The 23,964-nt window shown below is 50.3% G+C and overlaps 1 protein-coding gene and 1 long non-coding RNA gene across 9 annotated transcripts in view; one reads left to right on the top strand and one right to left on the bottom strand.

Annotated features, from left to right (window-relative positions):
- Crhr1 (corticotropin releasing hormone receptor 1) overlaps positions 1 to 23,964 on the bottom strand; it is a 45,061-nt gene that overhangs the window by 16,675 nt on the left and 4,422 nt on the right. For all 7 annotated transcript variants that reach the window (XR_001779869.2, XR_001779870.2, XR_001779871.2 and 4 more), the window contains exon 2: positions 5,241 to 5,328. Coding sequence is in view for 2 of the 7 variants with exons in the window: in NM_007762.5 (NP_031788.1) it covers positions 5,241 to 5,328 (88 nt within the window). In the remaining 5 variants the exon portion in view is untranslated. The remainder of the gene's footprint in view (positions 1 to 5,240; positions 5,329 to 23,964) is intronic.
- On the top strand, positions 126 to 21,780 carry Gm35469. 2 transcript variants are annotated; one of them, XR_389072.3, is made up of 4 exons: positions 126 to 633; positions 5,145 to 5,218; positions 11,331 to 11,435; positions 12,136 to 21,780. It is a non-coding gene; the product is annotated as a predicted gene, 35469 (long non-coding RNA). The 2 variants fall into 2 exon arrangements; XR_389071.3 differs by lacking the exons at positions 126 to 633; positions 5,145 to 5,218 and adding an exon at positions 10,614 to 10,947.

Genomic DNA, 23,964 nt, shown 5'->3' with positions numbered 1-23,964 from the left:
TACACTTCTCGAAGGCTAGAGGCAGAAAGGACCTAAGGGCAGTTAGCACCATTTGATATCAAGACCAGCTAGAGCAGTGAGGCTCCACCTGAAGGAGTCTCCCGCCGGAAACGCCATCCCTCAATGTCCCCCATTTTAAAGACCCTATTTAGAGCTCTGACTCCGCCCACTGCTCATCCAGGGAGGAGCAGGACCCATGTGATGGTGGGCGAAGCAGAATGGCGAATGTCCTAGGGTCTTCCCTTAAATAACCTAAAATCTATTCTGGTCTTACACCACCTGCCCATTTGGACGCTAACTCCCTGCTTTAAAGAGAAGGAACACTGAAGGCTCAGGAATGCACAGGGGTCGACCCAAGAGGCGGGGTAGATTTTGAACCCTGGGCTTCTGAGGCCAGCCATAAGCTTCCACTGCTCCACAGAGGTCTCTGGCCGGCATCTGCCTTTTGCCAATATCTGGCTGGTGCTCCCTCCTCTCTGCGCCATGTTCCTTGCGCCTGTCCCCGACGCTCACAGAAAGCTTCTGAAGTGACAACGGGGATATAGCGACCTTTATATTAAAAGCTCAGAAAATCCTGGAGCATCAAAATCTTTGAAAAGCTGCAAGACTGGAGAAGAGAGGTGGAACGAACGGGTAGGCAACAAAGGCACCAGCTTCTTTCAGAGAGCATCCACACTGGGACCTGTGGGTGGGGCAGTGCGGGGGAGGGCGGAGTCAAGCGTATGGGGGCCAATCAGGAGCTGCGGCCGGGCTCCACTGATGCACTTAGCTGCTGAATTGGCACTAGGGTTTCAGTCCACCGCTAGGAGCTCCAGGGGCCGGAAAAATGAAAGGAAGGAGGGCACAGACCCAGCAGGGAGCAGGCGGCATGTCAGGGCCTCCAACAGCGCTGCCCAGCACACCGCCAGTCCCCAGACCACCCCACTGGGGTCCCCGCTGTCCAGTAACCTTCGGCTTGACCAGCGTTTGCTGCTCACCCTGAGGACCACGCCTGGGAAAGAGAGCAGGGTCCCTGGGGATCCAGTAGACAGACAGGGTCTCTGAAGGGGACCCATAAGACATAGGAGGGAAGGGGCCGGCGTGAATGTTTCCAGGCATTGTGAAGGGCGCTTTGCCACCCGCCACATCACTCTGAGGAGGGGAAAAGACAAAGCAAGCAAAAGAACAAACCGAGTTTGGAGTGTGTTACGGAGACTGGGACAAAAAGAATAAAGAATATGCTGAGGCTAAAGCCCGGAAGGGCAGAGGAATGCCTTGAGAAGCAGGTGCAGAGACCGATTTCAGAGCATAGGAATTCTCATGTCCTAGCCTGAAGCACTCAAGGATCTCAAAGCCTAGGCTGCGGAAGCCTGGATTACTTTAAATTTTTAACCCCTCTCTCTGTCTGTCTCTGTCTCTGTCTGTCTCTCACACCCCCCCCCCCACGAGACAGAGAGACAGAGACAGACAGAGCCAGCCAACTACCTACGAGCCCCTTCCTGGTCAGCCGCCGGCTGAATGGACAGGGAAGAACACCGGAGGCTTTTAAAATGATTCTTCTTTCCACAGAATATATTTTGGTATTATTTTTCCCTCCTCCAACTCCTCTCAGATCCTCCCCCCTCCCTACCCTCTCTCATGTTCTCTCCCTCTCTTAACAAAAACAAAACAAAAATTCAAATACTTAACTCACCCAAGAAGTGGGGTGAACTGGGGACAGAAAAATGAATAAAATAGATGTCTGGCCCCGAGGGGGCTTTCACCCTACTGGGAGACACAGTGAGCAAGCAGGCAAGCATGTGCTATCCAGTGCGAAATGTTACAAGCAATGTACGGAGATGATGACGGACGGGGTGCTACTTTAATTTGGGATTTCTCTAAAGCACTGTTTAATTACAGACTTGGAGAGAGGAAGTCACGTGCATACATGGGAGAGAGGGAGTAGCCAGTTCGAAGGTCCCCAGGAGGTGATTGCTGAGGTATCCAGGGTTGTCACTTGTCACTGGGTCACTCAGTTTACAGATAAGGACTCTTTCAAGGGTGGCCTAGTTATGGCTTGTGTACAGTTGGACACTGATTTCGTCTGTTAAATTGTCCACACACTTCCCTTCCTATCAAGATCAGTGCCCAAGGGTGTTCACAGGACCCTTCCACTGTAGGTAATGCTCCTGCCCAGGTGTGAGGAGGGGGTCTTCCATCATGTGCTTCTGGGCGAATCACAAAGGGTGTGAGGATCTGGCATCCCCCTGCAGCTAGGAAATCCATTTACCCATCTGGCATGAGACAGGGAGAAGAACTCTGGGGCTCCCTGGGGGAGCAGCCAGGAGCCAGGGCAGCCTCGGACACAGGCACCCCTGCCAGTGGGAAGCTGGTGCCATGGGATGAAGGGGTAATGGGTTTGTTTGGGTGACATGACATGGAGAAAGGCACACAGGCTGGCAGACAGGCTTGTCACCTTAGGTTAAGCTGTAAAGAAAGGCAGGACAAAGGTAGGTTTCTTGAGGCAGGTGGGTTTCTGAGTTTGAGGCCAGCCTGGTCTATAGAGCAAGTTCCAAAGACAGTCAGGGCTACACAGAGAAACCCTGTCTCAAAACATCAAAAAAGGAAAAAAAAAGTGTCTCTGGGGAAACACCAAGAGAGTAGGTTGGAGCCTATGAGACCTCCTGTTTTGTGGCTCTGAACACTCTTGAGTTTTACACTCAATACCTAGTAGAGGTCCCAGCACATAGTAGGTGCTGAAGAAGCTATAGGGCTATATGAAGGCTCAGTATGTGCAAGGTAAACTTCAGGGGTGACACTGCAGCTCTAAGTAACTGAGGACACTGGGTCATGGGTATGACAAGTCTCTTAAGTGACCACATAATGTACTAAATTTGAAATCAGTGTCCAGTTGGCTCAGCTCTTGAGGCCAGTGTTTGATAACTGTGTGCTCCAGTGAGTTACTCAACCTCTCTAAGTCTAAGGTTCCTTTTCCTTAAAGCAAAGACAAAAATCCTCGCTGACTCCACTATGATGACTGAAAGAGGCCGAGCACTTAGAGCGGAGCCCAACGCAAATGGAGATCCACACACGCTAGCTATTATTATAGCAGTTGTTAGTCATTGCCACCTTAACAACAGGAAGAGGAGCCGGTGACCCCAGGTCCTTGTGAGCTCTGATTCCACTTGTCTGTGATGTTATTAGTCCGTAATTCTATTTCTTCCTGGCATAGACATACTCATGCCATGATTTTATAAGGAGCCAACTCTGTAATCTGTCACATGATGGGGCCTTGGCCATGGGAACCTAACCCCTCCTTGCTTTCTGGCATGAAGTGTGTGCAAGGCCCCCAAAGGTTTCAGCATAGTGCCAGCCACTTCAGCCAGACGTCCATCCATCTGTCCCGGGCCCTTTGCCCCACCCTCACCATCTGTCTCTGCCAATGCCCATCGGTCTGGGTTGGTCTCAGCATCAGATGACAAATGGCTGTATCGGAGGCCGTTGTGAGGGTTGATGGATTGCATCCTATGAGGCCAGGCAGGCTGGGATGGGGGTGGGGCATCCAGTACAAATCACGGAGGAATGAACACCATTCATCACAGCCTGCTGCCTCCAAGGACAGGTGACACCTGTGTGGCTCCAGGGTGTCATTTCTCTAGAACACAAGCAAGTTAATGGAGCCTGACTTGGCCTGGGGTAGAAAGGAGAGATGGAGACCTTTCCTCCAGGCATCCACCCTCCCTCCCTCCCTCCCTCCCTCCCTCCCTCCCTCCCTCCCTCCCTCTCTCCCTCCCTCCTGGTTCTGCAACTGCCCACAGGCTGAGAATAATGCTCTTCCTGCTCAATTCTGCCAGTGGGTAGTCCAAGGCTGAGAGGGCAAGTGCCTCTCTTACCCTGGTGAGTTCTCCTGCCAAACTTACCCGTTGGTGTTCACTGATTGCTCTGCCTCTAGGCTCACTTAAAAAAAAAAAAACCCTCTCCTTCAGAAAGGCTTCTTAGATTTGCCCTGCCCCTGTCCTGGCCTCCCAATACCTCCCTCATAGTAGCCAAGCGATTGGTAGCGTGCATTTTTCTCTTCTTCCTGGCTCTATAGTTAAGTGCTTTTAAAAAGCCACCCATGGTTAGTCCCAGTAGTTATGTGCACTCTGCAGTTTGTGAAACAGATCTTCAAAATTCAGTGCATTTAACCTCATGGATTTCCCCCTCCCTCCATTTGGGCAAAGGAAGGACCGAAGAAGCCTAGGGTATGGTCTTCCTGTGGGTACCAGTCCTGAGCCCCATAGTTTGGGGTGCAAGTGAGCCCGACTAGGAGTCAGTACAGGACACAGTTGGTTCCTGCAGGTCCAGCCCTCCCTTCCCTCCCCCACCTCTCTGAGGGGTCAGGGGTCAGCATTTGGATGCTGCTCCCACCAGGCCCAGCTTTAGAAATGAATTCCTCCGGCCTCCTTTATACTCTTGAGACCGTTTCTCCACTGGCTGCTCTTCTGCCCTCTGGCTCACAGTCCTGGGGAACCAGGGTGAGACTGGGAGACCCTCTTGGCTCCTCTGGTGACATACATGGGATCTGATGCATCTGAGGTGGATGCAAGAAGAGCAAAAAAGAGTCTCCACTGCATCCTGTCTGACACCAGCCATCCCCGGGGCCATGCCCGGAATGAGAGGAGGCTTGGCCTTGGGGTTTGGAAGACCGAGCTTTGGGTCCAGACCCTGCTATCACTGATGGTGACATCCTGGGAAGTTTATGAAACTCGTTCGTGCCTCAGTTTCCCCATCAGGCTTTTAGCTCACTGGGGATAAAATAACTGCATAGAAGCCCTTCATCAATGGCCTTGGTGCATTCTTCTAGCATTTTCTATTGGGGAGGTGTGACAAACCTAGAGGGAGCCAGGTTGCCTCTGCAACTCGAACTTCAGCACTTAGTGTTCCTCTGTTGCCTCAGTTGCCTGAGGTGTCCAGTGGGTGACATCTTGAAGCTCTTGTGCTGGCAGCATGGAGCCTTATACCCCAGCTCGTGTAGCAACAGCAGCCATCTTTGTCCTTTGTCAATGTTCCCAACTCACAGCCCAGTAGCAGGGTCTGGGGGACCCTCCCCTGTTGCCCATGGGATGGTGAGCATGTGACACATCGCTGTGACTCCTGTGCCCACAGCCAAGGCTGCTTGCTAACCTCATTCCTTGTTCACTCAGGACTCCAGCTCCTTCCTTTTCAATACAGACCACGCCAAGGAAGGAGGCCCTGGGAGAACCTGGCATCCTGAGAGGTAAGGGGCAGGGGCAACTCACCAGAGACATTGCTGGCCAGGGACAGGCTCTCACACTGCTGATCCTGGAGGGAGGTGGAGACGGGGTTCAGCCCCAGAAGGAGAAGGGCCTGTGGGGATAAGGGGTACAGGACACTGTTAGGGGTGCTCAGCTGTCTGACCTGATGACTCTTGCCCCTCCTCCTCTGCCCAGCATCCTCCCCTTTCCCAGTCTCCTGGTGCCCTCCTGAATGTTTGAAATTGCCCGGTTCACAGAGAGCTGGGGATGGAAGCTGGTGTTTGTCTCTGGCCATCTCCACATGTCCAACCAGGTCCCTACAAAGGCATGTACACACATTTGCACCCAACCTTCTACCTCCCCTTCCTCATGTGGCAAACTCCTCTGATGTACTGTGATATCTACGACAGCGTAATTCTCCCTGGGGCCAGCATGGGTATGACGATTGCAGATAGAGAAACGGAGGCACTGAAGAAATGATCTGGGAAGATTCTAGAGAAGGCCTTTGTCCTTTAACCCCATTGAGGGCTCTGTGTCACTCTGACTCCAGGATCACAGCCCTTTTGGGGTGGGAGCAGTGTGGCCCTATGACTGGAAGGCTGTCTCCTTTTGAAGGGACAGCCTCAACCACGATGATACCTTTCTTAGGTTACTGCTGTCTCTAAGGTTAGAGTCTGGGAGGGTGGGCTGTGTGACCGATCTGGATCACAGTGTCTGCACCCTTAAGCAAGTTCATCTGTCCCCTGTGTTTGAGAACGTGTATTGTGCTTGAATTTGGCAACTAAGTTCGGAATGATGCTGTGTTGTGGCTATACAATAGGTGCTCAATGAGGACATGCAGATTGACTTGAACTCAGTGGTTGTTATCTGGTCTATCGAGGTAGAGACAGGGGTCGGAGTTGTGTCTGTTGGGGGTTCCTTTTGCAAGGGGGCCCAGAAGCAAGTGGGGATAGGGGAGGGGCACTACCACATGCATCATCTCCTTCATGTGGGAGAAGAACCCCGAGGTTGGATGGCAACCCTGGATGTGTTCTTCACACAGCACTCCACTCTCTCCTGTTCCCCTCTTTGCAAGCCCTAGGCTTGAGAGGATTATCAAAAAGGAACAGTATACCCAGCTTTAGAAGCAAAATGGAACCCTCGTTTCTTTAATTTGATTGTGGCTGATTCTCTCTTTGTGTGACTATCCATTTGTCCATCTGTCTCCCTTCTGAAGCTAGTTTTCTGTGTTCCCCTGATAGAAATGTCCCTATCTCTTCCCATCCAGCAATCCCCCAGCCTCAACAATACCTACTTCTCCCTTCTGTCAGAGGTTGATGACAAAGGCAGTCTGCTGCCTTCTTTCCCACCACGCATTTGTATTCCTGACCAGAGCTTGGACCTAGTCCCCACAAGGATCACCCCTAAATCCTGGTGACTTACAGAGTCACATTGTCCCCCTTGGTGTCTGCCCAAGTCTTTAGTGGGCTTTTTCTAATTCACTCCCTCACCTCAAGCATCCTCCCTCCATCTCGCTCTAGGACTCTCTTTGCTGACACAGCTTCAGATTCTTCAATCGTCCCCAGTCCCACCATTCCTGTGCAGGTTCAGAGCTGCTCTGCCATCAGCCCTGGGGATAGTAAACTCACTCCAGGGCCTTGGTGGTGGTTAGGATAAAGCCAATTGCTGCCCTGGCCCCAAGCAACTTCCCACACTTTATTAATCAGTAATTAAGTTTCAATCTCCAGAGAGGTGACGAAATATCATTAGCCTCATTTTCCAAATGCAAAGGCAGAAGTGGAGAGAAGAGGAAGCCAAGGGGCTCGCGGGTGGCTCTTGACAGCTAAGCAGAGGGCAGTGTCCTTTTGACAAAGCTCTGCAGTAGCTCACTCAGAGTCAGCAGGGACCCAGGCTCTGTGCTCTCCCCAGAGATGTGTAATGGCTGCTGGGGAGAGAGGTCCCTGATAGAAAATCCTGTTCTCCTTCACCTCCTAACGCATACACACAAATCAACCAAGCAAGCAAGCAATCAATAGTTAATCAGTCAATCAATCTCATTTCAGTCATAGGCAAGTTAAATATAAACTTTGAACCCTATTGGACAATATCAGCCCACTGCCTGACTCCTAGCCTTATCAATTTAATACTTAAATCATGCTTCCATCTTTCAGCTTCCCCTTGAAGACACATCATACCCCATTCCCATCTACCTACCCTGCATCCTTTCTCGCCACACAGCCCCTCCTCTTCTGGTCCACCTTTGCCTACACAGTCTTTGTCTCTTCTAACCTTGTCCAGCACCCGGTGACTCAGCTGTCCTTAGAGCCAAAACCCCTCCTTAGCACTCTAAAAGCAAAATGACTCAGTATACCCTTTTGGTGTGCCCTCAGTACGCCCCCATACCCTGCTTGTGTTAGGGATGTTCCCAGTGGAGGCCTTGGGGTAGTCCGGAGTGTGCGAAAGCCAGCTCATTACTGCACACACTCAACCCAGCTCTAATTAGATGAGGAATTCGAGGACCGGAAGCTCTTATTCACACATTTTAATGTCCTGGAGTTCATTAGAGCAGAAACCCAGATTTGAGGGGGTGGGGGGGGGAAGAACCAAATGCCACAGGGCAAAGGGCTCAGCTGACCTTGAACCCTGTTTCTTGTCTGTCTGTCTGTCTGTCTGTCTTGGATCTGCTTGGTCATAGAGCTGTTTTCTGCTCACAGAGGACCTGGGCTGCATTATGCAAAGGCAAACACTTCTTAAAATTCCTAAGCTGGTCTTTCCTCTCCAAAAGGTCAGCTCTGTGGCAGAATCTTTACCTGCGCCCCCTCCTGCTCTGTGGAGGTTTATAAAAGCTTCCAGCTAATTCTGAAATCCTACTTCCATAAAAGGCCAAGTGTTTCCCTCTTGCAGACTGTGGATCTCTCCCACCGTCACCTCAGCTTCCCCTCTCCATCAGCAGGAGAAGGCTCTGCTGGCAGCCAAAGGCTCCCAAACTTTCCAGGCTAATGTCCTCTTAATGAAGATTTGTTTGTTTGTTTGTAGCAAGGTTCTCTAAGCAGTCAAGGCTGGCCCCAAACTCAAAATTCCCCTGTCTCAGTCTCCCAGGCTCAAGGATTAAAGGTGTGTACCACCATGATCAGCTTAAACTGGGAATTTTGGGGGGTGGGGGTGGGACAGGGTTTTTCTGTGTAGCCCTGGCTGTCCTGTAACTTGCTTTGTAGACCAGGCTGGCCTTGAACTCACAGACATCCTCCTGTTTCTGTCTCCCAAGTGCGCCACCACACCTAGCAAGACTGGGAATTCTTAATCTGAGCTCCACAAACACACTGGGAGTGGTGGCCAGTGTGAATACCCTGTAATTAATTGTGGAATGGTTTTTATAAATATTTTTTCTTTTTTTAAATCTTTTTTTTCCAGGACAGTTTGTCACTGCCTCTACTCCACAAGGCCCAGGCATCCATACAACCAGATCTGGGTCTTCTTAAATCAGAACAAAGTGCATGTAGCCTGAGAACCACTACTCCCTTTGTGTCTACCCTGTTTTCTCCTTTCAGCCTTAGCACTGGACACTGGCTGTGTATTCAGAACTACTTTTTAAACTTTGTGCAGTGTGTATGTGCGTGTGCATGTAGGCATGTGTGTGTGTGTATGTGTGTGTTGCATGCCCATGAGTGTGTGCAGCACATGAAAGTGGAGTTCAGAGGAAGAAGAAATAGAAGAACCCGTCCTCTATTTCTCTCTCCCTTATTTCTCAGAGACAGGGTTTGTCCGGGAAGCACACACAGGGCAGGAGGGGGCGCAGGTAAAGATTCTGCCACAGAGCTGATCTTTAGTGAGTCTGGCTGACCAGTGAGTTCCTGGGCTCTGTCCCCTAATGCTGGGGTTACAAACATGAGCAGTCATTTGCAACATCTTACTAGGGTATTGAGGTTCAAACTCAGGCCCTCACACTTATGTAACAAGCAAGGTCTCTCACAGACAGAGTCATTCTCCCAGGCCCCGACAACTAGTTTTGAAAAAACAATTTTTCAGTATCTCATGAAACTTGCTGTTTTCCTTTTTTCCCCCAATAATTTATTTTTTTTAATTCACTTTACATTCCAATCGCAGCCCCCTCCCTCTTCTCCTCCCAGTCCTGCTCTTACAAGTCCCTCTCCTCTTACCCCTCCCCTTCTCTTCAGAGAAAAGGAAGCCCCCTTTGGAGAGCACTCCATCCTGGGACATCTAATCCCAGCAGGACTAGGTGCATCCTCTCCTGCTGAGGCCTGATCAAGCTAGGAGAAGGGGATCCAATGTCAGGCCACAGAGCCAGAGACAGCCCCTGCACTAACTGTTAGGGAACCCACATGAAGACCAAGCTGCACATCTGCTACAAATGTGTAGGGGGGCTATGTCCAGCTCCTGCATGTCCTTTGGTTGAAACTTGCAGTTTTCTGGCTAGCAGAGAAGCTAAAATGCTGTAAACGAGCTGGCATACTTCACTCACTGGTCAATGGTTGGGCCTGTACCCCAGCCTGCCAGCCCCGGACCCCAAACAAAACTTCTGTCTCACTGCTAAACCTCGGCAAGCCTTGAAGGTCTAGTCTGAGAAGGACAAGGCCACCCTGCTATTCAAAGAGGTCACCTGCCTTCGAGAAGCTGCGCAACGGATGTCAGGCCTTGGCAAGCACAGGGCACCCACAGTGGGAGAGGGAAGGGAGCCATAGAGAAGCAAGGAAAGTGGTAAGATGTCTCTGGAGGGCTGGTGGGAGGGCTGAGCCTGACAGCTGCCTGCTCCAGCTCCAGAGCCCTGCCCCCCAGGCCAGCACAGTCTGAGCCACCACCCCAGTTCGCACTGTGACTTTGGCATAAAGGTTAATCACACCCCGAAAATGCTTATTAGAGACCACAAATAACCGCCTTCCTGAAGCTCCATTTGGTCTTTGAGGCACAAAGTACAATCTTCTTTGATGGGACGATTCCATGATTATTAACCGTTACCACAGGAGGGAGGGAGAGGTGGCCTGGAAGCAGCCAAGGCCACCCCCACCTCCTCAAAGTTTCTGAAGAATCAAGGGAGGGATCTGCCTTCCTTTCCAGAATCATCCTGGGAGGTGAGCTCCAGGGCAGGTGTGACAACCTCAGGGCACTGCACTGGGCCCTTTTTCTTCACCCTCCTAGAGCTCAGAGTGCTGTTCTTACTGAGTGAGTGGCTGGCCTTTCACATGTAACTTCCTTTTATGTGAAGCAAGAACAGTGAAGTTGGGAGGTGGACCTTCTAGGGACCAATAGAGGAAAGCTTCTGGAATATGAGGCCAGCAGAGCCATTCTCACTCTCTGCCCCCTCTGGGACTCAGAATCCTCCTTAGCTATTTTTTCCCTGAGACAGGTTTTTTCTGTGTAGCCTTGGCTGTCTTGGAACTCACTCTGTAGACCAGGCTGGTCTCGAACTCAGAAATCCTCCTGCCTCTGCCTCCCAAGTGCTGGGATTAAAGGTGTGCACCACCACGCCCGGCTTCCTCCTTAGCTTTTGAGGGCAGGCTTGGTATAACATGCATGAGGCTGACCCTGCCCCATGCCCTCGCTACCTTACTCATGGTCTGCCCCTCTCTGTAAGCATGTATCTGGGAAGGGGTTTCAGCCTAAAAGAATGGCGGTTTGTTGTTTACCTTGCTTATTTTGCAAGCCCTTGCTAAGCTGAGGTTCTATGTTCATGGAGTCCAAAGCTCAGAACTTGATTTGTAGAAGAATAAAGGAATTCAGAAGCAGAAAGCACCAGGTGAGCATAATATGTGTGCGCACGCACACACATGCACACATACATGTACACACACACACACCACACAATTCAGAGACAGAAATCACCAGGACAATATCACACATGTACACACACACACACACACACACCTCATGACGACAAAGAGTGTAACTGAGTACAGGGAAGGGGCTGCACTGCATGACCATGAATGGGTTTCTGGAGGGAGGAGAGCCTATGAAGGGGGACACAGTCAGGAAGAGAAACATTCTTGACCTGGGGAGACTCAAGCTAGTCAGAGTTGGAGGACTCAGACACTAAGTGGAGATGGATCCAGGAGGCCAGGAGAGCCAACACGGATTTCTGGGCAGCAGACAACTGGATCTGATCAGTGCTATCATTTGCAGGTGTGAAAACTGAGGCCTGAAAGGAAATTGGAAGCCAGATCGGATACTTGAGGCGGACCCATTGGATCTTGATAGAACTGAGCTCAGGAGAACGTGGGAACCCTGGTTAGTGGACCCCCAAAGCCCCGACTCCCTAGTGAGATCAAAATCCCAGCTCTGCCCCTTGTTTGCTTTTGACATCCCTCCTCCTCATGCATGTTTCTGTGTGTGATACTGTGCACATGTGCATGTGGGTGCATGTGTCTATGCATGCTCACGTGGTGGTCAGAGGTTAACATTAGTGTCTTCTCCAATCGCTTTCACATTATTTCTTGAGACGGTGTCTCCCATTGAATCTGGAGCAGCTTGCTGTTAGGATAAGCTGGCTGGCCAGTGAGCCCTGAGGATCTGCTTGTCTCTGCCTCCCAGGGCTGGAATCCCAAGGCTTTTTGACATGGTGACTAGAGATCTGAACTCAGGTTCTCACGTGTATGGAGTAGGTGCTTTACCCATTGAGCTGTCTCTGCAGCCCTCCTCCGGCTACTCTGACTGCTTTGATCAGTACTCTGTTTAGGAAGGGGGAGGGGAATAAGCCAAGATGTGAAAGGGAGCACACAGCTCATAAAGCAGGTTCCTTACCCAGGCTGACTCCCCTAGTGCTCTGAAATGCTGGCATCCAGCTTGCAGAAACAGGACATGTGCAACTAGCCCTTCGAGCCTCATCTCTGCTACCACAGACTCATGTGCAGTTGCGGGCTAACTGAACCTGGACAGGGGATTCTGAGGGTAACAAGGGACTCCACAGGCAACTTTGTGGACTCCACAGGCTCACAAGCGTCAAGCAGAGGAGTCAGTGTTGGTGAGGACCACAAGCTCTACACAGCCCGGCTGAGACGCGGAGGGGACATCTTTGCTTCTTTGGATCCACAGAGGTGCCCAAATGATGAGTCAGGGCAATGCCAGACTAAGGACAGAATGCAACAGTACCCCATGTCCTTTCTCAGCCTTCCTGCTTTTCCCTACACAATCCTTTCTCCCCTCCCCGCCCCAACCCCACCCGTGCCCCAGACCAGGTCCCCTCCAATGATCTCTGTTGACGGTCACAACCTGTCCCCATCTCTAGGTAAAGAGCCTGTCTCTCTACAACCCGCCCCAGAGTGGGTGAGCAGTGAAAGATTATTGCAGGCAGACAAGAAATAATGTATTGTTGCATTTAATTAGGTTAAATTGCTGTTGTACAGAGAAGAAAAAAACGGACGGGAAAATCTCCTGCCTACACTCAAGGGGGTGCAGGCCTGGGTGTTCCCCACCTCCAGACTGTCTCCCTGGGTCCTAAGCTCCCATGTGCCCTCCCCAATCCCTACCCTTGCTCCTGCCTCACTTCTTTTCCTCCCCTCATGGAGGCCTCACAGTGGAACTGGACCTGTCCTTACCCCAGCTCCTCTCATTGGGCAGTGGATTTTACACATGGCCTTGGAGAGTACTGGAGTATGTCTGCTAGGGCTGTAAGCTCCTGGGATAGGGTCTGTGGCTGTTTTGATATCCTCAATGAATTGGGAGACATGGGGAATGAATGAATGAATGAATGAATGAATGAATAAGACAGTTTGATTTTCTCTTTCTACCCCCTTGATCCAAAGGGTCGTGTGATAATTTCCACAATGACTTTTTCAACCCTTCCCCTCTCTCCCTTCCTCTCTCCTCCCTTCTCTTCCTCCCTCCTTCTGTCTCTTCCTTCCTTCCTTCCTTCCTTCCTTCCTTCCTTCCTTCCTTCCTTCCTTCCTTCCTTTTCTTCTTTTTCTCCCTTTTGTTTTCTGGGACAAGATCTCACTCTAGCCTAGGAACTCGCTCTGTACCCTAGACTGGCCTTGACTCTCTTGGCAATCCTTCTGCCTCATCCTCCTTGTGCTGAGATTCCAGGCATGCGCCACTGTGTCCAGCTCCACCAAGACATTGTGACATCTCCTTATTTCTCCCTTCCTTCTCTCTTCCTGGTGGTGTGGGTCCCTTCTCTTGTTCTGGCTTCCTGCACAGCATGCCCGCCTTGGGTCAGCCTGAGAGCTGAGCTCAGGAAAGGTACACCCTGGTGAAGGTGTTTGGACACCTGGAGTGTGGTTTGGAGAGACTTGGTCTGGGACAGTGGACAAGTTGCTGCCCAGCCTCAGTTTCCACAAGTGTGAAATGAATAGAACACTTGTTCTCCAGGTATGAATATGCTCTAGCTCCAAGACTCCCAGGAAAGCCCAAACCCAACCTCTAACTCAGGGGAGATCCACAGTGGGACACCTTACTGCCCAGGCCCATGTGTGTAACCTTGAGAAAACCACTGATCTCCCAGTCTTTTCCCCTGTCTCTAGATGGGACTAGTTAGAATGAAATATCTACACCCAGAAGCTCTTGGAAAGATTTGATGAGTCAGCGCATACTGAATAACAAGGGGCCAAGGGGCTGGCTAGCTCTTCAGTGATGGGCTTCCTCCCTGCTGGGTGCTTCTTCCATACCAGAAGTGCCCCTGCCTGGTCTCCTGCCCATCACCCTCCATCACCAGTCTGTTCCCAGGAGCTGTGGTCACCTACAAAAGTGTGTGTCACCCTGAATGTGGACTAGATGGCCTTGGACATGAGGACATGGAGTGGTACCTATATCTAATCCCCATGATGATGGTTAATTTCCACTACAGGCCTGATTGGGTTAAGAAATACAATGATGTCTAGACTACAGAGTAAGTCCCAGGATAGCTAGCCCTGTTGCCCAGAGACACTCTGTCTTGAAAAAGCAACCATCAGAACCCCAGAAGAGAAAGAAACAAAACAAGGCACACCTTTGGATGTCTCTTTGAGGGAATTTCCAGAGAGAGGCTAAATCTCAATCAACGAGGAGGAAAAACCCACCCTGAATATGGGTGACAGCATCCTACGGTCTGAAGTCTGACAGTGAATGAAGGGGTTAGGGGGAGGAGAAAATGGGCTGACTGTGGGCAAGCCCCTCTCTCTGCTTCTTGGTCAGGGCCGTGGACCACCCTGCTTCTCCTTCTGTGATGGACTGTGCTCCCCTGAACTGCGAGCCAAAACCAACCCTTCCTCCTTCTGTTGTTTTTGTCAGTTATTTGGTCACACTGAGAAGGACAGTAACTAAAACACCCATCCCAAATCTGCCTGTCACTCACTCACTGCCCTAAGCGAGTCTTAGTTAGGGTTTCTAATGTGTCGCTCCATCATCACCAGAAGCAAGTTGGGGAAGAAAGGGCTTATTTAATGTTACAGTTGTGCATCAGGAAAGTCAGGGAAGGAACTCAAGCAGAGGCCATGGAGGAGTGCGGCTTACTGGCTTGTTCTTCATGGCTTGCTCAGCCTGCTTTCTTATACAGAGCCACTCACTACCCAGGGTTGTCATCGCCTACAATGGTTGGGCCCTTTCATATGGGCTGTTATTAAGGCAATATCATGAAAACCTGCCTGTAGGCCAACCTTTTGGTGGCATTTTCTCCATTGAGATTCTCCCTTCCAGGGCCGGGCAGTGGTGGCGCACACCTTTAATCCCAGCACTTGGGAGGCAGAGGCAGGTGGATTTCTGAGTTCGAGGCCAACCTGGTCTACAGAGTGAGTTCCAGGACAGCCAGAGCTATTAAAAAAAAAAAAAGATTCTCCCTTCCAAATAACCCTAACTTGTGTCAAGCTGACGATTAACTAGCTAGGATGGTATGACTTGTTCTCTGATAGCCTCGGTGACTTGTTTGTCCACTGTAGGCCTCTGGCCTCCTTCCTTGCCTTTCTATTACCTGGTTTCACTGAAGACTTACCCATTAACAGCCTCGGTGGTACTGTTTCTCATTGCTGTGGTATGAATAGGAGTAGCCCCCATAGGTTCATAGATTTGAATGCTTAGTCATTAGGGAGTGGCACTACTTGACAGTGATTGTGGCCTTCTTGGAGGAAGTATGTCACTAGGGGTGGGCTTTGGGTTCCAAATGCTCAGGCCAGGGCCACTGTCTTTCTTTCTGTCTGCTCCCTGTGGGTCAGGATGAAGAGTTAGCTACTTTCCAGCAGTGTGTCTGCATGCATACCACCATGTTTCCCACAACGATGACCATGGACTAAGCCTTTGAAAGCAAGGAGCAGTTAAATGTTTTCCTTCATCAGAGTTGTCATGGCCATAGCGCTTCCTCACAGAAATAGCACATTGCTGCCCAAGATACTCATGTAATCTCACCCCATCTCAAGCTGGAGCCCCTACCACTTCTCCACTGTGTACAAATGTCAAACTGGTGTGAACAGAGTTTGCTCATGGCTGTTACCCTAGCAACTGGAGGCACTAGGATGGAAGCCGTTCTCTGATCTTAGCAAGACGGCTTGTTCCCTGAGCCCTTTTCTAAGCCTGATGCATCCAAGTAGGTACAGGTTTCTTTTTGCCTCTTCACCTGTAAGTCATAGCTAGAGCTGCAGCATGCAGTAAGAACATGGGAGCAGGGTCCCTTATGGGACCAGGATGACAAGAGTTATTTAGGTAGAACGTAGATTGATTCTCACAGATGCATGGAGCCTGCACTGGGCTCTAATCCTGCTCCCAGTTGGGGAACTGGAAGCTATGGGCTGTGTGTGATCCCTGGATGCTGATACGTTTCCTCAAGGAGGCAGAAGCCAAATTCCAGGTGTCAGGACAGCTTTGGAGACATCAGCCCTCCAGGTGATGCCCCCCCCCACATACCCTGGGGGCTCCTGATTGGCTGCACAGAGACAAGTGTGAAGTTGGCGGTCGCCATGTGGTGGCAGAAGCTTGCCCCTGGAGGAGAAGCACTTCAGACATGATTTTGAGTCGTCTGGGAAGGAAGAAGGAGACTGCTTGGCAGCTGGCAAGTGGGTCTATGATAGAAAGCCTAGAGCTTCAGCAACTGGATGTTGCGGGTGAGCAGCTGCCTGCCAAGGTCACTCGGGAGCACGAGCTAGTGGCTGCTGGACCAAGGCTCACTGAGCAGAAATTAGGAATAATCATGGGACAGGCAGTGGCCTTGTCTATGGTTCTCAACTAGGTGATGCGTGGCAGCAATCAGAGGGAAGAGTGACTGGCACATAGCCAGTAGAGGCCCGAGGTGCTGAACATCCCAGTGTCCAAGGCAGCTCCCACGGCCAAGAACTGTTGTCCCATGTCAGCGATTACCTGGTTGGTAAAGTGAGGCATGAGGTCCCCAAGTCTGGTCTCTAGAACCCACATACAAATGTTACATGTGATGCACACTCAGAATTCAGTGCTGAGGAGTTGGAAACATGCAAATCCCTAGAGACTGATGGTCAGCCCAGTTTAGCCTAATTGGTGAGCTCCAGACCCAATGATAATACCTAGGGTTGTCTTCTGGCTTCAATACACGCACACACACCAAACAAACATCAAAACTACTAACACCAAATGCCAGCAATAGTGGCCTTGGCCAGCCCTATTCTGAAGGTACTCACCTGTCTGCTCATTAGGAGGAGGAAGGGAGACAATGGAGGTCCTTGGGGGAAAAAGAAACCACACAAGGAAAGAGCCTTCTATACCCAGGACGCTCTGGCTGCTCTCTGTCCATCAACAGCTCGTGAACCAGTCATCCCCTTTTGTGGCTTCAAGTTGCGATCAGAGGACTGGTGGCTACCCCTACCTGGCTAGCTAACCCTCTTCCAACCAGCTCCTCCAAGCTCTTCCTGGGTGGGATGCTACAGAAGGCCAGAAAGATGAGGAAAGATGGATTGTTGGTGTGACTGAAGCTCAGTGGCAGACAGCACAGGTCAGAACAGGGTCCTGGGCTCGGGGCTTTGCCTCTTTTATCTAGACTGAGTCTCAGCCAATTGGCAGAACCACTACATGCGGGCCATGGTAGCTTTAGATGAACCCACGATAAAGGAAAAACTTCTTTGGCCTCTCTGCGGCACTGAGACCCACTGACTATGCTTAGGCTTCCTCTCATCTCAGTGACAAGGGACAGGTTGACACATGTTTTAGTTAGGGATTCTGCTGCTAAAGAACAAGAAGGAAGAAGCCAGAGTGTGCCGGCACTTCCCTGTCAGAGTAATCCACACAGTTTCCTCCTGGCTCCACACCAGAGATGCTCTCTAACTCAGGTCCCTATAGCAGAGCTGAAGAGAAGACACAAGGCACACACAATGATTCCGGCCTTGATGGTGAAAATTGTAGCCCCCAGGTGCATCTCAGAGCAGAGCTTGCTACTCCAAGCATGCTTAGGACCAGTTTGGGCAGAGTTGCCAAGGGCAAATTGTTTGATACCAGCCCACAGCGTGCTAAGTCCAAAAATCGAGAATGACTATTTAGAAACTTAGATGGGAATTTGTCCTTGCTGTGACACCCAAGCAAGTTGTCAATAAACTCATCTCCTTGAACTGGGTCTAGACTGATCCCAGTGTTTGTCAGACTAGCAAGGTGAATCACGGGGTGCCGCTGCCGGGACCACATGCCAGTCTGCAGAGGACTGGAAAATCCCCGTGGTCTTTCTCTCTGCTGGCTAGCTGGAGGACAGAGCTCCAACTGGCTCATTATGGAAGTCCTCGTGGAAGAGACAGTGTGAGTGACTGCTGAGCTTAGCGTGGGGCAGAGAGGACGGCCGATACCCACGAAAGTAGCAGGGCCCCCTGTTTGAGCTTTAGTGGTTGCAGGCTGCTCACTGCACAACATCTCCTATTATTCCCCATCATTGTCCAGGTAAAGAGGGTTCAGAAACCTAGAGAGACTTCCCAAAGGTCACCCAATCAGGACGTGACAGAATTGACTCTAACCTCAGGACACCTGCTCTTTTGGCACTGGGGACAGTGCTCCTTTCTTGTGACACTCAGGGTACATATTAGCCCTGCCACTCCTGGCCTGGGTCTCACAGCCTCGTAGTGTCATTTACTTCAGACCATGGGGCCCAACTATCTGCAGAGAAAGGACGCAAGGCTGTCCCACTGCCACCCACAAGGAGCTGGGGGCATGTGACATACACTCAGGACAAGACCGATTAGAGGAGAGAGCAATGCTACTGTTCTGAGTCTCTTCTGCATTTTCTGGTTCCTCCTGTCTGGCTGCCTGAAGGATCAGAACACCTCCAATCCCATCTGGGGCACAGAAGTGACCCAGGCCTGTTCTGTGACACCCCAGTCTCCAGCCTGGGCCCTGGCCTCCCCTTGGTGATATTGCTCCAGAAACTCTCAGGATACAGACCTGCCTGTCCACATGTGGACTGCCCCTCAGCACATGCCAGGAGACACAGGGCTGGAACCTCTGAGTGTTATTGAGCGCTCAGCATCAGGATACAAAGCTATCCTTGGGTACTAGGGAGAAAGGAAAGGCCAGAATGACCAAAGTAGTTGTGCAAGCCAGCTTCCTTCTCATGCTTGCTCAGATCTCATGTTCATGTTCTTTCTCCTCCATTACCCAGTGAAGCCTCTCTCTACCAGACTGTCTGTCTTGAAGATAGACTCCCCTATCAAAACAAAACTGTCCACCCCTAGTAGGCTGTGGACAAGACTGGTCATTCAGTACAGGAGTCTGTATGGTCCTAGAAGGACCACTCCCTACTTGTGTTCTTTCTCAATCCTTTCTCATCAGCCAAGACTTTCCCGTCTCTGCGGCTGCCTGGGCCTTCCTCTTTTTCCCATCTATGCCCACTGGCTGCCCACCAGCAATGCCTTCATGAGAGAAGGAGGTCAATGAGCCAGAAGAGGCCTTCCAGCAACCACTTAGCCCTTGCCAAGAAGGTCGAGAAAGGAAAGACGTCAGAGGGAAGGATTTCACCCTGCCCTTGTCAGAGGACACGCTTGTGCCCGTCGCCAGCTCCTGTTCTAGCTGTTTACCTGGGCTGGCTGCATTTTATCTCTGTGGTTCTGTGTACTTACCAGGGACCTTAACCAATAAGCTGTTCTCAGTTCTCTGAATGCCCTGACCTCCCGGTGCCCAAAGACTCAACCAAGATTCCTACAATGCCTCAGGACAGCCTTACATCTCTGCCAGGGGTATCCTACCATGGCCCCATGGCCACATTACACTCTTGGGTGGTAGGCTGGACACCTCCAACACTTACTGAGTGACTCAGACAGTTCTTTATCTAGCATGACCCAAAGAAGCCAAAAGCTTGGGAATCCCTGTGTCCAAACACAGAAGACTCCAAAGTCAGCTCAAACAATCTCCCTGGCTCTCAGCAGTGAAGCAGATGGACCTGCCTGTCCAGTTTCTCTTCTGGACTTTGACCTAGATGCCCTGGCTCCCCACCAGACCAAAGATCAGGATGATAGCAGAGAGGAATAGGTGCCACTCAGACCACCTCTGGGCTCCTGTGGTTGCTGTTCCCTGGACCCAGCAGACCAGTGACAGGATTGTCTGTTTCCATGGCATCTTCATGTGGTCCAGGAGCACATGGTGGATGGCTGCCAACATGGAGGAATCTCAACAGGTGGCCCTGGGCACAGAGAACTGCGTCCTGGAGCAGAATTCTGACGTGTCCTCTGCACACTAAAGGGAGGACCTTTCCCACCCCCGAGATGAAATTCTGAGAGACTAGGCTCCCTCTTGCCCCATCTTCCTGCCTTTTAATTTCATGGAAGCAGCTCCTGCTTCTAAAATAAGAGGTTAATACTGTGCTTCCTGACAGACCCCAAGGAGTTGTTTTCAAAATAATTGCCTGTATCTGAAAGTTAATCACATTGTATCACCCTCCTTGCAAGTGTCTATTTTTACTGACAAATGTTTCCACCCGCCAGTGTGGCCTCTGACCTTGAGCTCAGCTGTAGGCTAGAGCTCTAGCCTTTCAGAGGGTGAAGGTAGAGTAGGGTGGGGTGGGATGTGAAACGTGAAAAACCCTGGGGATGTTCCCTCCTCTCTACTGCTTCTCCTCCTCCCTTCTGCCCATTCTTCTCCTCTTCTAGTTTTTTGTTTGTTTGTTTGTTTGTTTTTGTTTTTAATAGGGTCTCATGTAGCCCAGGCTGGCCTAAAATTCACTATGTAGTCCAGTATGACCAACAACTTCTAATCCTCTTGTTATTACCTGAGTGCTGGATGACAGATACGTGAGCCACCATGCCTGGTTTACTCAGGGCTGAGAGTCAAACCTAGGACTCCTTGTATGCTAGGCAAACACTCTAAGACTTAATGAACTACATTCCCATTCCTATCCCCTCCCCGACCTCTGACAGCCTTTCTTAGACCGGAGACATTGGTAGGATATCTTATAGACAACTCTAGTTCATACTTATGAAGGGCAGATGGTATGCCAGACCCTTTAGGACTGTTTCATGCCACACTCAACAATGCAGGAAGTCACGGTTACCCCATTTTCCCAATTTTGGGGAAAGTGTGTATATGTGTTGTGCTGAGTGTGTGATATATGTGCTTGTGTGATAGAGCATGCTCATGTATGCACATGTGTGGTCAGGACAGCGATGGATATCAGGTATCTTTCTTCTATGACTCTTCATCGTTACTTTATAAGGTAGCACCTTTCACTGAAACTGTAAGCTCATTGATTAGTCTGGGCTGGGCTGGTGGATGGATGCGCTTCAAGGATCTTAGAATGTCTTAGAATGCACCCCACTTCTTCAGTGCTGAAATTACATAGGCCGCCATGCCCAAGTTTCCCCTCCTCTTGTCCCTTACTTCCCAGCCCTCCCAGGTCTGTCTCCTACCTTTAAGGCCTTCCCCTGAAAAAGAAAGAAAGAAAGAAAGAAAGAAAGAAAGAGAGAAAGAAAGAAAGAAAGAAAGAAAGAAAGAAAGAAAGAAAGAAACCAGAAGAAAAAAATAAAGAATGAAAGAGGTAAAGAAAGAACCAAAAAAAAAAAAAAAGAGTTCAAATTGTGTTGTCCGTATAGTTACTGGAGCATGGTCACATTCCCTATGGCCAGTCCCTTAAAGAAAAGAGAGTCCTTCCACACCAGCATCCCCACCAGAAGCCATCAGTCGTGGAAGCTAACCAGCCTCCTTATCACAATGTTTAAGAATTCTCTCTTTGATGGCTTCCGGTCTAGGTTTTTACTTTTGGGGGATGGGGGTTGTCTGTCACTCTCTCTCAACTGTGAGTCAGCTGTCACTAATACCACTGCAGAAGAGGCTTTCTTGTCCCTTATAGTCAGTAAGAACAGGGATCATAGACTTCCACATGGCATCTGGTGACAGCATGGACCATGGACACCCATCTGACCTCTGTACGCCCAAGTTTTTATATGTGGATTCTGGGAACCCAAACCCGGTCTTCCTACTTTCCTGGCAGGTACTGTACTGACCAAGCTGTCTCTCCAGCTTCATCTTTCCCATTTTTTAAGCCATGAGGATATTACTCAGAGTGATAACCCTACTTGCTCAGAGCCTCATAGCAGGGTCAGGTCCACCTACATCTGCTTCCCTGATTTCCCCATCTCCCAGAAGAAAATGCCTGGTCTAGAGCAAGATGTCTTGTGATGAGCATTTTAAGAGGGTTTGGTGTACAGCTTGCAAGTGTCTCTGATGACTGGGGCCTCTAACAGGACGGGGTTATAATTAACAACTCATTACTTGACCAGAAAACTGCAGTCAATATCTCCACCCGTTCTTCCATCCCTGATGGGTTCTTATTTCCAGACAGTCCAGAAATGGCGGCATGGAATCTGAGAAGAAAGACAGCACCCTCAGCTCCTCTGCCACCCAGAAGGAGACAGGAAGGGCAGAATCTTACAGGGCTCACTCAGTTCTTCCAGACGCCCTATGGGGCTGCTATACCCTCCCCCACACCCCGCCTTAGGCTGCAGGTCACTGGGATGAACTGTACTGGTACCTGTGGCGTTCTTTTCTTTTTTAACCACTGAGCCAAAGGTGGGCTTCTGAGGTTTTCTGTACCTGATGTGGCTTTGCTTTTCCTTCCCCCTCTTTCTGTTGTTTTATGCAAACAACATATCTGATGTTTGCTTTGCTGTTTCATCTTGGGCTCCTCTGTTTTTAGATGACACCCAAGTTGCACAGGGGCAACAAGGATTTCTTACAAGCTAAAAGGAGCGGGTGACAATACCACCCTTATCTTAGTCCCCAGGTATCTGGTAAACACCTACTGCATTCATTGGGTTTCCAGGCCCAGTGGTGAAGGAGAAACACCAGCTGGGACTACTAAGGCCCAGAGAAGAGCCCTTGGTCCCCACACATTAAGGTCCCCAGATGAAGAGAAGCGGAGCTGGGGGTTCAGTTTCCTAGACCTTCCCACGTAAGGTTGCAGCCCTAAGGAGCTCATAGGAACCTCTGAGAGAGGCCGATGAATAAGGGAGTCAGCTCCACACTCAGGCACAGACAAAGACACTATGGCTCAGAGAGAGAAGGTGACCTACTGGAAATCACACAGCCCGTTGGATGCAGAGCTAAGGGCAAAGTCAGGCACACTGACTGCCACACTGATGACCTACCCGATTCTCGGCTGAAATTCTCAGCCTTGCACCTTGCTCCTCTATGGAGGCCTTATGTCCCCATCTCTCCCAATCTCTGGGACCAGAGCTCAGGCTCTTGCCAAGAAGTTAGACATTAACAGTGGCTCCAAAGGGCACATTTGACCCCTAAATTATTTCTGTGAGGCTGATCTTTGCTAGCTGCCGATGCTCTCCTAGGAGTCAAATGTCTGCAAGGGTAAGAAATGGATTTTTCAACTTGAGCTCCAGGCCCGTGGCTTTGCTTTTTCATGTCTGCGCACATTGAGAAGGGACTTAGTTGCCAGGTTTCTCCACAGGCTGGATATCAAATCCCACAGTTTGCCCTTGTTTTTGGGCCTCCCCTTCCTTACTCTGTTTCAGGTCTGTGGCCAGGTGACTTCCTACCCCACAGCCCACAGTCCCAACCTGGTTTGCTTTTTTTGCCTTCCATCCTTCCTGGCACCCCTAGAAAACTGGACTCCACTAGGACTCAAGCAAAGAGACGATGGAAGAGAGGACCACACAGAGCCACTTACGGGCATTCCCTAGCAATGGGAAATCTCCCTTTGAAGGCTCAGAAATGGCATGGGACAAGACTGGGGCTCTGACACAGCAAGGGAGAGAGCTGTCTGATGGTCACAGCAATGCCCAGACCTGTTCTTAAACATGGGACCTGCAGGGATCGTTATTCAACTTGTCACAGCACCGTGTAAAGAGGGAAGTCACAGCCATTTTCTCCTCTGCTTTAGACTTTGCCTAATGCTTCTAAATTGCTATAAACAATAACAGCAGCAATAAAACTGGCCTCCCTGGAAGTCACTGGACACTCATTGTCCTTTAAGAAGACACAGGGGCCTAGTTCACTCCACACAGTCACTATCCAGAATTACCTATCACCAGAGCATTAGATATGTCCCTAGGAAGAGCAGTTAGTGGATGGGTCATAAGAAGAGGGACTAACTCTCCTCTCTATACTTATCCATAAACACCACACACACACACACACACACACACACACACACACACACACACACTCCACACCCATGCACACACACTCCTCATCTTTCTTGCACTCTCCCACAATGTTCTATAACAAGTTCAATGAGAAATGCACACTATAGCCCCCGAGTGACCCTTTTCCAAGCATAGCTTGCCTGCCAATCATCAGTGAAAGAGCTGGTTTTTGCACGATCTCCAAGTTCCCTAGATTCATATGTTCAAACTGATGAAACGCTCAGATTCTCAGCTGGTAGGCACTAAGCATGAGATTTAAGTTT

The sequence above is a fragment of the Mus musculus genome, chromosome 11 (genome assembly GCF_000001635.26).
Source record: "Mus musculus strain C57BL/6J chromosome 11, GRCm38.p6 C57BL/6J".
Taxonomy (NCBI): domain Eukaryota; kingdom Metazoa; phylum Chordata; class Mammalia; order Rodentia; family Muridae; genus Mus; species Mus musculus.
This window is presented reverse-complemented; position numbering and strand designations above follow the sequence as displayed.